Source organism: Oreochromis aureus, linkage group 17, assembly GCF_013358895.1.
Source record: "Oreochromis aureus strain Israel breed Guangdong linkage group 17, ZZ_aureus, whole genome shotgun sequence".
NCBI lineage: Eukaryota > Metazoa > Chordata > Actinopteri > Cichliformes > Cichlidae > Oreochromis > Oreochromis aureus.
In genome coordinates this window covers 38,123,208-38,140,409 of record NC_052958.1, presented here as the reverse complement: position 1 = coordinate 38,140,409, position 17,202 = coordinate 38,123,208, and the positions used below count along the sequence as shown (strand labels likewise).

The 17,202-nt window shown below is 42.8% G+C and overlaps 2 protein-coding genes across 5 annotated transcripts in view; one reads left to right on the top strand and one right to left on the bottom strand.

The window, feature by feature from the left end:
• Positions 1–272: 272 nt before the first annotated feature.
• The window catches only part of samm50l (sorting and assembly machinery component 50 homolog, like), a 32,948-nt gene continuing 16,018 nt past the window's right edge, over positions 273–17,202 (bottom strand). For 2 of the 3 annotated variants that reach the window (XM_039600695.1, XM_031734812.2), the window contains 16 exons: positions 13,697–13,775; positions 13,012–13,106; positions 11,458–11,571; positions 9,626–9,727; positions 9,444–9,531; positions 9,161–9,267; positions 7,093–7,223; positions 4,408–4,495; positions 4,193–4,321; positions 3,997–4,068; positions 3,397–3,483; positions 3,143–3,213; positions 2,775–2,842; positions 2,244–2,390; positions 1,833–1,974; positions 273–1,041 (listed from right to left, as the gene is read on the bottom strand). In XM_039600695.1, coding sequence (XP_039456629.1) covers positions 996–1,041; positions 1,833–1,974; positions 2,244–2,390; positions 2,775–2,842; positions 3,143–3,213; positions 3,397–3,483; positions 3,997–4,068; positions 4,193–4,321; positions 4,408–4,495; positions 7,093–7,223; positions 9,161–9,267; positions 9,444–9,531; positions 9,626–9,727; positions 11,458–11,553 — 1,374 coding nt within the window. In that variant the 5' untranslated portion in view covers positions 11,554–11,571; positions 13,012–13,106; positions 13,697–13,775 and the 3' untranslated portion in view covers positions 273–995. Of the gene's footprint in view, positions 1,042–1,832; positions 1,975–2,243; positions 2,391–2,774; positions 2,843–3,142; positions 3,214–3,396; positions 3,484–3,996; positions 4,069–4,192; positions 4,322–4,407; positions 4,496–7,092; positions 7,224–9,160; positions 9,268–9,443; positions 9,532–9,625; positions 9,728–11,457; positions 11,572–12,307; positions 12,665–13,011; positions 13,107–13,696; positions 13,776–17,202 lie in introns of those variants that run through there. The other variant, XM_031734809.2, reaches the window with a different exon arrangement.
• Positions 13,834–17,202, top strand: part of scube1 (signal peptide, CUB domain, EGF-like 1) — a 144,213-nt gene continuing 140,844 nt past the window's right edge. For both annotated transcript variants that reach the window (XM_031734808.2, XM_031734807.2), the window contains exon 1: positions 13,834–15,445. In XM_031734808.2, coding sequence (XP_031590668.1) covers positions 15,358–15,445 — 88 coding nt within the window. In that variant the 5' untranslated portion in view covers positions 13,834–15,357. The remainder of the gene's footprint in view (positions 15,446–17,202) is intronic.

Here is a 17,202-nt window from a genome sequence, read left to right as displayed (position 1 = left end):
AATTTGCTGTTGTAAAATTAAAAACTAGGCCACTGCCCCAGAGCCCTGACCTTCAAAAGAGAAAGCTCTACTGAAGAAAATGTTTACTGTGAGAAACATTTAAACAAATACTTAAATCTTGGCACACGTCCGTGGTATCAATTTGAAGCTCTTATTAGAGCTTCAAACAAACCCACTAAAAAGTATAAAAGAGCGATTACCTGCCTCTTTTAGTTTTATCCACTTGAATTCTGAGCGTGTATTTGAGACACCAAACAGGAGAGAAAAGAAAGCAGGGAGCAGATGGGATTTATTTGTGAATAGCTTGAACAACATCAAAAAGAGGTAAGAGCACTGTTGGTGGATGCTGCTCGGGGGAGGGTTCCTGCCTCTGCACGTCTGACAGATGAGCACGGGAACGCCGCTCCTCTTCGCTTCCTTCCCGCGCCACCGTCGTGATCAAAAAAGTGCTGGTTTCTATACTGCAGTCCATCACAAAGTACAATTCGAGCAAACACGCCAGCTCAGGAGAGCGTGCGGTGTATGTGACGCTCCTGGAGAAGCGGATGGCCTGTTGCATGCCCAGAATATCTTTAAACATTCTGGAAATCATTTATTTTGTGTTGCCACAGGAAACAACTTGGTTGGATTATTTTACCACATACAAGGTGCCAGTGCTGCTGACCTCAAACAAAGGAAAACCAAACAAATCATGAAGAGGAATCATTGATTAATGACTGCTGAAACGCTTTTTTCACCCATGTTGGGTTTTTTACAGAACTGCTAAACACATTTTATATCAGGTTGCTTCTGACTGTCCAATCAGCTCAGGTCTGTAAAATGTCTTACTATCATTTTGTTGCATGTAAAAGAAGAGTTTGGCAAGGTCAGGCACGTTTTTATCCAGGATCCATGCTAGTGTTACACAGTCTACGACAAGTTACAGGTGACGAATGACAAAACATTTCCCTTTTCACATCAGCGACTGGAGGACTCGGGGCAGCAGAGCGATGAGGTCACAGGAAACGAATTCCAGCTCCAAACTGGACACCGTCACATATCCTACAGAGGAGAGAAGAAACACAAGTCAGTCAGTCAGTTATTGACGTAAAGTCAGTTATGTCAGTTATGTCAGTTATTGATATCGAGCCAAAAACATGCAGAGTTAAGGACGAGCTGGAAGGTTATCTGTAGTTTACATGCAGCCGTGTTTCTGCTGTTCAGTACTCTGAATCTAAGTGTTCTGTGCAGCACTGTGCTCTCATAAAAACATGAATAATGCCTCAGGACAACACTACAACACTGCTGTGATCTCATATCTTTCCCAGGTATGACATCACAGCGATTACCACTGTGTCACAGAAAACAAAGAACAGGAAATACTAGACTGCTCTGATTCCCTGTGGGATTCTTCTAACCCAGCGCTCCCAGGAACAGGCAACTTACTCCTCAACTCATCGTTTATTGGACCCACAAACCCACACCGTGCGTGTCCAGTCACATGAAAGCTCTAACCTGCTGTGTATTAAATTCTACCAATAGGTATTAACTGAACTGTAGACCCCTTACTGGCTCTGAAAGCAGGCTGGACTGTTTTTTCACTCACTGGAAATCTAAGTTACTACATTAGGTTGAAAGTAGTCCCAGTTTGTGCCATTCACTGAGGTAGTTTCAGCATTTTTCATTTTTTCCACCTGAAAGAATAACGCCATCATCACCTGACTTTGGACGGTCCTCCTACTCTTTGAAAATTCAGTGGCTGCTAACCAGTTAGCCATGCCCTTGCCATGTTGTATCTATAGAAAACCCTGAACCCTGTAAAATGGAGTGGTCATGTTGCACCGCCCCCCTACCTGTCCCCACTCTGAACTCCCATGGGCACACAGTAGTTGAGTTCCAGTCTGGCGATGTTTCCAAGCCGCAGTACAATGCCCGCTCCGTACGACCAGCGAATACACTCAGCTAGCTTCTGAAGGTGTGCTCGTGGACCATCACCTGCACAACATAACATGGAACAATGATCCAGCACAACTTGCACACTACAGATTCACAGCATCGTTTCTGTTAAACAGTAACAGCTGATTGAGAAAAAAAAACTTTCTCAAAAAAATGTAAATAAAAACCGTCACAAAGCCTAGATGGAAATAAACGTATTATATCTTACTGTGAAAGAGTACCACTGCCACAAACAGGCAAACGTATCAAAGACAGAGTGGAAGGGGCAAAAAGAAAAAGCTGAATCTCAGAGGACAGTGTTCACCCACCATAGCTGAGGTTGCACAGATTTCCTGCGTTGAGAAAGAAATGTGTTCTAAAAAGGTCTCCAAAGCCTCCCTTGCCTGGTCTGAATGGTAGAGGGGTGTAGAGGTGCAGACCACCTGCCCAGTATGCTTCTCCACCCAGATAGTCACCTAGAACACACAGAGGAACCACAGTGAACTGTCTATTACACTAACAATGGGGCCACTTTCTTCTTCTGTGCTGCTAAGCTCTGTATTTGCACTGCTTGTTAATATGCTGCATGGGAGTCCATCCACATTCAGACAGTTACAAAACCAACAACCTGAACTGTTGTTGGTTTTGTAACTTTTGGTAAATGGACTGATTCCTATATATTCACCTGGTTCAGGTTGGCTGCAGGCTGTCAAGTCATTTGGAAACAGTGTAACATAGAAGCGTACCCAATTACAATTTACCTAACGTAAGCCTCGTGACAGAAAAACAGCTCATAGTTTGCAGACTGCTGTGACAGAACACTTGGTGATGTCTGTTGTCAGTGTCACAATCAACTTTACCTTCACTCTGTGGCCCAATGCTGTACATCCCAAATCCTCGTACACTAGTTGGGCCTCCAAGGTAAAACCTGGACAAAATACAAAATGACTTCACCATCAGGGGACAGTTTGATGACAAAATTACAAAAACTGGGCAAAGAAAGCCGAGAGCAGTTCCACTGGTAAGTACAAAAGTCTAAAAGAGAAATTATAAAAAATAATTGTCCTCCTTCATAGCAAACTCACAATAAATCCCCTAAAAATGGGCTTCATTATATTTCATTTAGAGTAACTGACTGCTCAAAAAGCTCAGTTTACGTGCTGATGTCTACTGTAGCAGAGCTGGTGAGTCAAAGTCAGACATCAGCTCTTGGAGAAATCAGGTGTACCTGTCAGCTATGCAGCTCGGCTGTCCTCCAATGGGATACAGCATCCCACCCCACAGAGAGGCAGACAAAACCTGAGGAGACATCAAACGTTTCTTATACACGTCACATTTAGTTTAACACAACCGACGTTTTTGTCCCCTGCTGGTTGGCTGACATACACATAAGTATAAAATGACCAAGTGAAACCTTCCATAACACAGATTTTAGTACAGAATCATACTGAACAGATCATGTGTGACTTATTTCACTCTTACAGAATCCCAGAAGAGCCGTCTGTTGAGCTGCAGCTCAAAATCCTCCTTCAAGAAGCTGGCGTCTCCTCCAGTGTATCCAGCCAGCTCCTACAGATAAACACACACTCGGTTACAATCCTGCAACACCTACTGATCATTGTGATTTTGATGTTGGTAACAAAATCATTCACTGGAAGAGTAGTTCTGTCATTGTGGGTTTAGATACACTGTAAAAAATCTCACATGCAGCAAAAACTTTACTTTTTCTTCATGAACAGAATTCAGGTTCATGTGTAAGTATAAAGATCCTTTGGGGGAAGACTGGAGTGAAAAGGAACCATGGTGTTATATTTAGTAAGACTTGAATCTAGTGACTTATCGGGTCGTTTTCTCATAAAACTTGTACTCAGGTCTAAGGCACATCCACTGTGGCAATCCCCCTAGACCATTTTTCCCTTTACGGCCTGTCTGTCTGTCGTAACACACGTATCTGTCAGAGAGGTCAGATGAGGTCGAATACATATTGGCAAATGTGGGGATTGCTACTTTTCAAATCTAATGTCAAGAGCCAAAAGTGTGGCAGACAGATGTGTACGAGTGTACGTCTGTGTGCACACTTACCTGGTTGATGCGAAGTAAGGCACCTCTGCTGGGAAAGATGGCAGAGTTCCTTGAATCAACTGACACAGTGTGCTGCAAACAAAACCAACAAGAGATCTGCTGAACTGGTGCAATCATCAATAATCAATAACTCTCACAACCATGACATGATAATAAAGCACATTTTGAAAGGAACCGTAATAATTCAGTGGCATACAGAGAGAGCAGACTTCAGTGAGTGTCCACTCTCCTCTCGCACAGCAAAGGAAGCGCTGCGTGCCAGGCAGCCCAGCTCCCTCCATACACCCTCCCACTTCAGCGTGTGGTTGGTCACGCCAAGAGGAAACTGCAGAGAGACAGAAATGGAACTCAAGTCTTTCCCTCTCGAAATACCTGTAATCATTTTTTCTGTTTACTATCGTTTCCACTGACATTCAGTTCTGCAGATACGCCTCTGTCAGTCTCTTTTAAGGAGCTCCATGGAAACTGGCCAGTCACTTTGTACATGTTGAGGGTGAGGCTGAAACAGACAACGGCACTTTAGAAAAAAACCCAAGAGGATCTGAATATAAATACATTTCAACACATAGATGCCTATTGGTAAAGGAATGAAGAAAACAAGTTAAATGACAAGGCCTCTGGAGAACTTCAAGACATGTTGAGGAGGTCATTTAGCCATTTGTGTTGGATCAATTACACATCTAAAACCTGCAGGACAGCGGCCCTGGAGGCCTGGAGTTCCCCACCCAGTCCTAGGACAATTTCTTCACATTACAAAGAGCCTTTGTGTAGCCTATGGTAGTTCGATGGAGGGGTGGGTACAGACTATAAGTACAAACTTTTATGTATATTTATAGATCGCCACATCTTAAAGAAGCCATTGTAAAGCATGAATGGATTTTTATGGGGGAACCAGACAGGACAGACAGTTTTGCATCAGCATGATTCTCTAAGATCGGACCTCAGCCTTCAAACCTGTACAAAAGGTGCAAAACAATCATAACATATCCAGGTTTAAAATGCTCAAAACATTTGTGTAATGAAGTTTCGAACCAGTCCGACTCTCACTGCCACAGTGACACCTACTGGCCACTTTCCGCTGGTATCACATTTTGAAAATGCTATTCTGTAAAACAATAACACACATGTTGCACAATTCCAAACAATGCACTGACTCTACTGGACTATCAATAATTATGATCAACACATGTGAAACACAGCAAGCTGTGACTATGAAGAACAGTCTGTATCAGCAAATACCACAGAAAGGACAAAATATTAGGCACCAATGAAACTGAAAGTTTTGGTCAAAATTTTCCCGGTGCCTTTCTTGGAATTGAAGTGAATCCAAATGAGCTGAATGCATCTACAGACCCCAGAACAACTGCCCAGATACCAGTGAAGGACTTAGCCAAGTTGGGAATTTAGGAGGCGGTGAACCCTGAGGCAATAAGTAAAGTGACACATTGATAGGCAGGCAGAACTAAACTTGTGTCTATTTTTCTGTCCGGGAAAGAAAAGAAGGCGAACTATGGAATGACAGGAAGTTGTCACTTGGGAAAAAACCCCCGTTATAATTCCTTCAACAAGTGGTCACCAGCAGGGAGATTGTGTGGAACTGATGTGTCTATAAAATAAAGGGAGGCAGCCGGTTTTTCATCTATGGCTGAAAAGAGGATTAAAGAGGAAAGAAAAACAAAAGATCTGCCTGGTCATTGAGTGAAATCGAGTTGAACACCTGTGGTAGATGCATTGATCCCTTCCAAACGGGGAAGCTGCACAAACTTAAAGAGCCTGACAGTACCCTCAGTGAAGACAGGAACAGACTGTGAGGCTGTAGACCACCAATAACTCCACTTCTGCAGAAGAGACACCATCAAGACACACTGAAGCTTGCTAAAGAGAAGCTGGAAAAAGACTAGGCATACTGGAAATACTGGAAGCACACCCTTTGGTCAGATGAAATAAAAGTAGAGCTCTTTGGCCACAGAGATGCTGCTTATGTTGGGAGAAAGAATGCAGAGGCATACAGCCAAAGGAATACCGTCCTCACAGTGAAACACGGCGGTGGGAGTATTATGCTGCAAATGGAAGAAAGCAGTCTTACATATTTGTTTAATATGTGCGTTGAAGGACATGTCCTGGTCAAAAATGACTCCAAGGTTCCTCACAGTGTTACTGGAGGCCAAGGTAATGCCATCCAGAGTAAGAATCTGCTTAGATACCATATTTCTAAGATTCTCAGGGCCGAGTACAATAACCTCAGTTTGATCTGAATTAAGAAGCAGAAAGTTAGCGGCCATCCAGGTCTTTATGTCTTTAAGACATTCCTGCAGTTTAACTAATTGGTGTGTGTTACCTGGCTTCATGGATAGATAGAGCTGCGTGTCATCTGCATAGCAGTGAAAATTTATGTTATGTCTTCTAATGATGCTGCCTAAGGGAAGCATGTATAATGTAAACAGAATTGGTCCTAGCACTGAACCCTGTGGAACTCCATAATTAATCATATTGTGTAATCTGCAAGAACAAATTAGAATAGAATAGAATAGAATAGAATAGAATAGAATAGAATAATCCTTTAATTGTCCCACAAGGGGAAATTTGGGTGTAACAGCAGCAAGAAAGACACATATACAAACAAACAGTACACAAGACACAGAACAGCAACATACACAATTTTTACATATTTTACAAATTGGAGTCTATTACATAGATATGATTCAAACCACTGCAGTTCCCCTCTTAACATCAGGAGGACTAATAATTTTAACCCTGACAGTTTCTGATGTTTGTGAAATAATTCTGTCTCTGTGTGTAAAGTCAAAGCATCCAAAATAAAAGCCTGTTTGGAAAAGCTGTACTAAAAATTCCTGCTCTGTTTAACAGCTCAGTCTACAGTGGAGTGAAGTGTATATGAATGTAGCTGATTGCAGTTATGGAAGAATATGAGAAAAATCACATAACAATGTCTCCATTTGTCAAAAAACTGAAAGCCTTCTGAACAAGGCTGAACAGAGGAACTGCCTTGTGGAGAAAAAACAAAAAAAAAAGAGTCCAACTGACTGGAAAACAGTGAAAGAACAAGAACACAAAAGGCGGATTTTGTGCACATACTTGCGTTCAAAGTGTCCAGGTTGGGGCTTAAAGAAAGACAGGCCATAGGACGTCTCCTTGGTCCCATAGGAGAACTGGAAGGTAAGTTTCTCAGCTCGCCCGAACATGTTGGGAAGCTTCAAACCTAGAACCTGAGAGACGTTACAGAGGGTCACAAACACACAGCTGGCAAACAGGCAGTTCTGAGGTCTGATAAGTGTTTTTATTATTATATTAATCAATAACATCCACCAGCAACTCAGTTCAAATGTTGTGTCTACCCCCTCTCCAGAACCTTTTCTCTATTTTGAGCCGTTTTCCACTTTTCATCTTCCTGATTTATCTGATATTTCTGAGTTTATATGTAAATCAAAGCCTGCCACATGCCATCTTGACCCCATGCCTACAGGGCTTGTGAAATCCTGCCTCTCTTCCTTACTCCCACTCATCTCTGCTATCATTCACTCTTTTCTCACCACCGGTATCGTTCCCTTCTTGTTCAAGATTGCTTCGGTCACTCCCATACTGAAAAACCTTCTTTAGATCGTAACAACTTTAACAACCTCTGTCCGATTTCTAATCTACCCTTCATCTCTAAAATACTCTAAAAAGTAGTTGCAGTTCAACTTCATTCACACCTGGTTAATAATAACATCTACGAGAGATTTCAATCTGGTTTTCGTTCATGTCACAGTACAGAAACTGCTTTACTTAAAGTCACTAATGATCTTCTAATCGGAGCTGACTCTGGTCTTCTCACCATTCTCGTCCTTTTGGATCTGAGCTCAGCCTTTGACACCATCTCTCACTCCGTCCTTCTAAGCAGACTTTCCTCTCTCGGCATCTCTGACACACCCCTAGCCTGGTTTCAATCATATCTCCTTGTCCCAGTTTATTCAACTGAAATCATTCCGCTCTCGCCCATTCCCGGTCACTTCTGGTGTACCCCAGGGTTCAGTCTTAGGCCCTCTTCTCTTCAGAATATACATCCTCCCTCTCTGTACCATTTTCCACAAATTTGATCTTCACTGTCACTGTTTTGCTGATGACACCCAGTTATATCTCCCTGCAGACCTGATTCCTCCCTCCCACCTTCTTCCCTCACAGAATGTCTATCTGAATTAAAATCCTGGTTTAGCTCGAATTTTCTAAAACTCAATGAGGATAAAACTGAGATCCTCCTTATTGGCACCAAATCCAACCTTTTGAAGGCGAACCATTTCTCACTCAGTATCAATAACTCCACAGTTTTCCCTTCTCCTCAGGTTAAGAGCCTCGGTGTCATCCTCAGCAGCTCACTTTCCTATACATCTCACATCAATAATCTCACCCGTTCTGCCTACTTCCATCTACATAACATAAACAGATTACGTCCTTCTCTTTACACCCAGTCTACCTCCCGTACTGACTACTGCAGTTCTCTCTTGCATGGTCTCCCCCATAAATCCCTCCATAAGCTTCAACTGGTTCAGAACTCTGCTGCTCGCATTATCACCAGAACCCCTCCTACCAGCACATCACCCTGTTCTTCAGGAACTTCACTGGCTCCCTGTGAAGTTCCGGATAATATACAAACTTCTTCTGCTCACCTTCAAGGCCCTTCATAACCTCGCACCTCCTTACCTTTCTGACCTGTTAAGCTCTACCTTTTCTGCAAGCTCGCTTCGATCTTCTTCTTCTATCCAGCTTTCTGTGCCTTCCTTCCGCCTCACCACCATGGGAAGCAGAGCTTTTAGCTGCTCTGCTCCCAGGCTGTGGAACTCTCTACCCACAGATATAAGAAACACTGGTTCTCCCCCAGTTTAAATCTCAACTCAAAACCCATCTGTTCAAATCTGCATATTCACTGTGAACCCACTGTTTGTTCATTTTATCTTGTGCTTTTGTTTTATTGTTCTTCGTTGTGTCATTGTTCTATTACGTGTTTTATCCTATTGTACAGTGTCCTTGGGTGTCTTGAAAGGTGCTTTATAAATAAAATTTATTATTATTATTATTATTATTATTATTAATAATACGAACTGGGCAAGTTATTCATCACTGTTAACACATGCAGCTTAAATAACATGCCAGCTGTTGTGTCTCTCACCATGCTTCCTTCATTGTTGCCAACCATGGTATTGTAGCTCCCTGTCAGCCTCTTGACCTCCGTCACCTCAAAAGTTACATCCAGGCCATTGGGCAGAGCGTCTGTACCTGAGGAATGAGGTCCAATCAGAACAAAGAATGCTTCTGTCAGCTGAGTGTTTAGCTCACTATGCAGTCACTTTTAAAGACCATCCCCTGCTTCACATGAGAGCAGACAGTGAACACTGATGTGGATGCAGGTGAAATCAATGCTCTGTTCTGGGCTACAGTTGTAAATCTGTTACCTTCAGATGTGTCAATCAGAACCTCGACGTCTTTGAAGATTCCCAGGCGGAGCAGCCTCTGTCTAGCAACATGAGCTCTTTTCATCACCTGAAAAAAGACCTCTGCGGTTATTTACGGATCTCAGATAGACTCACTGAGACGACCGTGATGCCTTCATGAAAAGTAGAACTATGATACATACATCAATGAGATTTTTGGCATGGAAAACATCAGAGATCTCATAGCCAAGCAGATCCTCTTTGGTTCTCCCCAGACCCTGGATGTTCACATGCTGGACAACCACCTGTGATCAAGGATAAAAGTCACATCGTCACCAAACACTTATTTTCTTTTAAAAACTGCTACTTTTAATCAGGTGTCATATCTGGTTAGGATGGTCATATCCTATTGCATGACCTTCTGGTTGCAATAGTCAACACACTGCATTATGGACTATGGCAATCTTACTGTATCCTACATTCAGTTTACAGTTCGTACACTTGTATGAAGTGGAGTTTGGTTAGGATCACAGCAATTACTATTATTTTTTTGCACCATTGTGGTCCACAACACTTTACAGCTATGCTCAGCACTGTATTATCAAGCACATATACATTTAGGACTGGAAACAGTCAAACAGTTTTCACAATTATCAGTTTGAAATTGAATAAGAGAAAGCATCTCCAGACATTTCACACAAATAAAACAGTGTTGTAGCTTCTTAACAATCAATGCAATCATTTTGTTCAACTCCTTGAATTAAGGTCTGCACTTCATTTGCATCTTGATAGTTTCATTCCATATTTTTGGTGGTTTCTCACAGACCCCTAACCTACAAAATGCAGCTGGCACACAAACCACAAAGGCATCTATCTGTGTGTGTGTGTGTGTGTGTGTGTGTGTGTGTGTGTGTGTGTGTGTGTTTGACAGATGAGGTGCACAGAATAAAGCACTGTCTAATGGAGGGACGTGAGTCATAGTGTAAAGTGCTTCCAGTGGCTTCTCCGTTCTCACTGAGCACTCAGAGCGCTTAAGACTACAAGCCACATTCTTCAGTTCTCTCTCGCTAACACACACTCATACAGCACTTAACTGTATGCTTTTAAGTTCCCTTTACCTATCATATATGCACACACTCTGGGTTCTGTGTCTGCCCAAAAGACTGTGGACTGAAAGAGCGTGGGAACAAACCCCTGAGATTGCCATTAGCAGATCCCCGCAGCCACAGGTGCCCCGACAGTGGTCAGTGTGCTACTTGTGCTCTATTTCCAGTTTGACCCATATCTAAAAGCTAGTGTTGCCAACACTGTACCTGAGCTACTCCTGAGAAAACACTGCTTTAAGATCTCCTTCAGCTCCAGTTGTTGTTTGTGCTGCACCAGTATGTCTCTGTCACAAAGAGCTGCAGGTCACCCATTCCATCGTGACAGAGAGGTAGCCAGGTCAAGAGAGAGTCCAGTCCCTGTTAGTATCAGTGGGACTGCACTAATGAGCATGGCTCTTTCTAAGAAGCACATCAATATATGTTCAAGCTCAAATTCTGTCTGAAATATTTAGGAGACAAGACCACTGTATAACAACTGATATAGAAAAGATGGCCGTTTGCATGCACCAAGGACACTACGTCGGTTTTGTGTGACTCACAGTACAGAAAAGTTGTATTACCTTATTTAGTCCTTTGAGTGCTGCCTAAGATTATCGAGTGTGAAACAAGTGTTGTTCTACCTTCCTTCTCTTTACACCCCTTTACCCTAAATCCCAACCGATCTTGTGATCGTCCAAATTCTGGATGCCTGCTGAGAGGCAGCTCGCGAGCTGTTCTGCCTGTCCGCGTGCATGCTGCGCTTGTAGCAGATGACCCTACACAGCAAATGAGCTGACTACATCCAATTGTGACGGTATGGGCAGTTTAAGTTTTTAGTTGATACTTGGCCACGTTTAATATGAACATCCAAAGCTGCAGAACATACATGACATAAAACAATAAACCATACAAACATACAACTAGCATGTTTTGCCTTGACAACTACTCACATCTTTGTTTTCAAGGATCTCCTGTTTGGAGTCTTGCCCTTGGTCTGGAGTCTCCATGAAATCTTCAGGGTGGACATCCAAGTCCCGGCCATGCATTGGGAGTGGATCCAGACTCTGCACCGAGGACAAATAAAGTGCATTAATGCAAGGAAACACAGCATACCCGAAACAAAATTTACTTTTGCAACATACATGAAAAAGTGTTCATAAAAGAGTTAAATTTGCTATTTCTCCAGGTCTGATGCTGTATTTTATAGTTTGAAATGGTTTGTCACCGTGCAAGAAGGAAATAAAAAGTCTCAAATTGGAAAAAAACACTTTGTATGGCACCTTTAAAAACCAGCTGGAAAAGAAGGGCAAGACAGTCAGTGGGTGGAGCTTTCAGGAAGGAGTGTCTGATGTCCTATAACCAGTGAAAGTCGCTGGACGTGGAGTACTAGCAAAGACAGTAGTACTGAAACGCAGTATGGAATATGACAAATGAATGACAATACTGTACTGGAAAATAATTTTCACACAGGTGTGAAATTTTAGTCTTTTCCTTTTAATACTCGAAGCCAGCAAAGGCCCCTAAAATATAATCACTATAACCAGGTGTTTTATCCAAAACACGGTGACAAACCAGAGGAGAAAAACTCCATTTCGCCTCTTTATGTGAGCTAAAGGCAAAGTGTAGCCGTTTAATCAACAACAGCAACCAACCAGTTTGACGCGTCGCTTTTTATTGTTCTAACTGCGTGTGACAGTACGTGAAGTACACATGCTGGTGAGTCTGTAGCCTGCAGCATTCACTGGGCAGGGAGGTCATGATATAAAATGCACCTAAAGGTTAGGATGAGATAAGCTTTACCTTAGCATGGACAGTCCCCATTTTAACTACCGGCGCCCCAAAACTCTTCACTCCACGTCAGCTGCGCTTTAATACGGAGAAACTGATAAGTGACAGCAGCTACTTTCTCCAGTACCAAACCCCCTTCAAGGAAGACGCCATGACAGTTGCTGAGGTTCAGTGCTGCGTTCGCGTACACCTTGTAATGTACGGAGCTTCGATCAAGGATAACACATTCGGTAAATGTTGACAGTCGGTGAAAGTTATTGTGGTCATGTTTCTGTTCGCTGATAATTGAAACTGAATGAAATAACGTAAATTGAAAGTTTCTTGTTGTAATGTCAATACGAGTTATCAGCTATTGTTTGTACTGTAACGCGAAAATAAAGGCACACTGTTGTCCCCACAAAAGACTCCGTTCATTATTCATTATTTTAGGACATTTTGACAGGTTGTATGCGGTAATGTAACAAAAACAAAATCTCGAGGAGAAGAAACAAATAGGATTGTAACTGCCAAAGCGAACACATTTCTGGCTCTTAAAGGCATCACCGTGGCTTCTTCATGTGATTGGATGGAATGCAGCGCTGCTCTGCTCCGACCTGCCTCCTGGAGGTCTGTGCATGACAGTCAAGCGGACCGATAAAAGACTTGACGTCATTGGACTTGTCCGCCATATAAACGAGTCACGTGACGACTACGCATGCAGACGCGACTCTACTAACCACTCGGGGCTCTGGGTGGGTCCAAAGTCACGTTGACAGAGGGTGTCCAGCAGAAGGAGATGGTCGTCTCCCCGTCGCCGACTTCCACATAGAGGCTAAACAGAGGGAATAAATGTGTTCAACAATAAAGCAAGACAGAGAGGAAAGGGTCGTTTTCACGACCCTATTGAACCCATCACTAATACACCTGTAAGGCACACAGCAGCTTTAAATAACTTTTTGAACTAATAAAGCCTATTTGTCTGATAAAAATAAGTTCATTTTCACATATGTATGTTTACAGGGTCATGAGCTGTAGTCCTTGAGTTCTATCTGGATATATCTAACAAAAAGAGAAGCCAGGCCATATCTGACCCTTCAGAACATGTGGAATATTTTGTCACAAGACAGCGAACCTCCTACTATCCCTACATTTCTTTGTGCTTTTCCTCTCAGTCAAATGACTACATACTCATTTTCCCCCAAAAGCCTGTTTCCTAATTTGCTACTCCTTCTTAGCCTCTTGACATCAGGCCACTAGGTGTCCTCCTAATCCATGAAAGCTCCAAAGTCATGCCGGTTACAATTCAGAAAACATATCAATGTGGAAGGAATGAGAAACACTGTCATCCTAAAAGATTAAAATTATAGGTAATTTCCCTGTGAAATATGAACCTCAGGGAGATAAAGGAAAACGCACCCATACCGGGGTTCATGGATGTAGGCATGTGTGATGAAGAGACAGGGTGAGATGGAGGCAGGTAATCCGCTGAAAACAAAGGGAGCTGCCAAGAGAAGAAGAAGGAAAATATTTATATTGCTTTTATTGTTTATTGTATGTTCTGGATATTTGTTTATTTAAACATCCATGCCAATAAAGCCCTTAAAAATGAAAATGAACACATTAAAACGTCACCAACCCTTACACCAAGTGCTTGATTTGGTTTGTTCTGGAACCATGTGACCAGCAAACACTTCCACCAATCTCGTACTGACCAGAAATCAGAAAGTGCTTTAAGTACACTCAGTTTCAATCCTCAGTGTGACAGCTAGTTTCTAGGAGGATGGAATTTTGTTTTCTCTAACCACTAGAGGGTGGATGGATTCAAAGATCTGAATCCAGGCAAGGATCACCAGAGGTCTTTGCTGTATGTAAAAGATGTCTGAAACATTAATGAGGAAGCTGCTTAAGCCTGCATTCTCGCTAAAAATCATTGCACACAAATAATTCAATAGTCTGGGGGGAAATAGTCCCTGGTGTGTTTGATCCATGCCCTCATCAAAGGCTTTAACAATAGATTTATGGGTTTATATATAGCATGTTGTCTAGTTTGTAAGTAAGAGTATTGTTCATCAGAGGAGGACTACAGCTCACTACCATGTGAGCATACGGTGCCCCTCAGTCTCAAAGCCAGCCTCTGCTCACGATGCTGTGATGGCAAAGGAGCAAAGAATAGTGTAGTGATTTTAAAAATATCACAGACCAGTGAGTGACTGTGTGATGGCCGTGTTCATCTTTTATATACAGTCTATGTATCTGACCCAAGCAAGAAACACAGTCTGACGTGCATTTTAAAGCAAATAATATCTGTAGACATTTAAATAGATTGCTCTTACTCATAACCACCGACTAGGATTGCTCAAAGAAAAGTGCATGCGCGCTGACAGCACTCTCTGTATCGCCGGCGAAAGCTTTTAGTGGCGCGTTTGACTTTTGGCATGTTAGAAATAAAGTGTCATCGGTATTTGTCATATGTCATGTGCGTGGGTTCTGACCAAAAAGTACCTTTCCCTCTCCGTGGCCTCAGGCTATATCCACACTAATGCCTAACTGTTTTAGTCATATAAAGAGGCCCGGAGAGGTTACTATACCAGTGATTTCACACGGGAAAACTTTAATAAATTCTTAAAAATTAAAAAATCAACTCCTGGAATGTCTTGGGGGTCGCTGGCTTTTTTGGTCATTTTTCACAATGATCTTTTTATCGCAGAGTTTTGAGTTTGAAAAGAACCCGAGTACCTCCATCACGTTGTCGTAGCCACTCTGTAGTCGCCCACTCTCTCTCTCTCTCGTTCTTACCGGCATACACCAGCCAATCAGAAAGCTAGGATTCCCCCCACCACCCCTACCCCGTCTCTCTCTCCCCCTCTCTCTCTCTTCTCTTGCACTGCCAGTCCACTGAAAGCGGTCCTCCTCCTCTCCTGTCACACACACACACACGCACACGCACGCTCACACACACACACACACACACACACACACACACACACACACACACACACACACACACACACACACACACACACCACTCAGTCCAGTCCAAACCCCCAGAAAAGCCGTGCTGAATCCTCACACCGTCTGTCAGCATGGGGAGCGCTTGTTTTTCCCGGGACTTTTGTTTGTTTATCCTCCTCATAAATACTTGCGGGGTGATGGGGAATGCCGGACTGGCAGGTAAGCGCTCCCCTTTCCTCTCTGTCTTGCTTTATTGTCAACCATTAGTACTTTTGTGGTGGCTTCTGTTTTGCCGGCTCCGATGAGGAAATGATGAGTGAAAACCTTCTTGGAATATTGTGGCTGGAGACTTTAAAACAATCTTTCAAATATCCAGACGTCTTTAAACATACCATTTAATTACAATCGCATTGTGTATTAATACAGCAATGACATTACATGGCACTTGTTTTCATGTGATATAACAGCGCTGTGTTGGTGCAAAAACTACACTTCATGGCACTGAAAACTCGCGTTTGCGCACTATTTTCGCTCGGTGTGAATTTAACTCGGGCGTTTCATAAAAGCATACTTGATCTATTAAGCTAAGTGACACCACCTTGGCAGGACCTCTGCTTTACATCACCGTTTTGCCTCTGTGCGGCATTTGTGACGCGCAATTGGGTTTAGTGGTCTCCCAGACTTCACCGGAACTTCTGTTTCCTGCGCGCAAAGGTCAGTTTCAATCGGAAACCACAGCTTGATCTATGGTCTGGGCTCTCGTTTGCTTTGATTTGGAGTGAGAGCGCTGCTTGTTTTCAGGATTTTACTGAGGGGGTGAGACGGCGCAAGTCATTTAACGAAACGTAGCATCTCGTGTCCGGCTTTGGTGTCCTTTCCAGAGCTGGAGGAGGGGACGAGGAGGAAGGTGTGTGTGTGTGTGTGTGTGTGTGTGTGTGTAAATGTGGGGTGAGGAGGGTTTGGTGAAGGTGACAGGAGGACCTTCAAAAGTCCCAGGAGGAACAGGCAGGCAGCAGGCGCCAATAACGACCCTGTAGTAGCAGCAGCAGGAGCATATTGTTAAGACTGTCACCTCTGGGAACAGGGTGAGGTTATTTAGTGAACCACGATGCAGGCAGTGCAGACAAACTCCTAATATGCCTGCCCCCCCCTCAACCCCCCCTCCTATGATCTAATAAAATAAAACGCTATAACTTGTTGCTGTCACCCTCAGACCACTCTTTGCTTTCTCTTTCTCACTTCTACACAAATTAGGTCCAAACTTTTTTTTTCTTTTCATTGGGAAATTATTTATTGGAAAATTCCTTTTAAGGGGTATTCATCGCCTGTAGCTAGCCTACACCTTGGCCTTTTGTATTCTGGTGGAAGCGGAGGACGAGAAAAGCAGCTCCGTGGTGATGGTGAAGGATCTGACAGTAGGATCCAACACATCTCTGTGTCCGTGTTTGTGAATCCCCCCTTCCTGTGAATGTGTGTGTTTATTCCCTCTGTAATAAGCTGGCCCTTTGCCCTTGGATTGAGGCCCAGATGTGACCAGCTCCTCTATCAATAACTTGATCGATTGAAGAGCTGTTAAGCCCTTTACTCTCTGCATGTAATCTGCAGCTACACCGTGATGGGAGAGCTCTCCTTCACTGTCACACTCTCAAGCAAAACAAAAAGGTAAAATGAATGATTTAAAACAGCAAAAGAGCCACATTAGTCACAATAAAGCTGAATAAGGTAACCAACATCATTTTATTCAAATCATTTATAAACAGCTGGAGGAACCATGGGTTTAACCTGGAGGTTTATGATCTTTTCTCTCACACTTTGATCCATAGAGCAGAATAGTCTGGGTTTTAATATCTCAAACTGTTTTCATTTTTCTTATTGTTTAACAAAATTGTGTCTAATAACACAAATGTCTGATATAATGGACGAATAATTACACAGTCTTTCATTTGCTTTTATTAATTTGCTGGTTCACACAATAT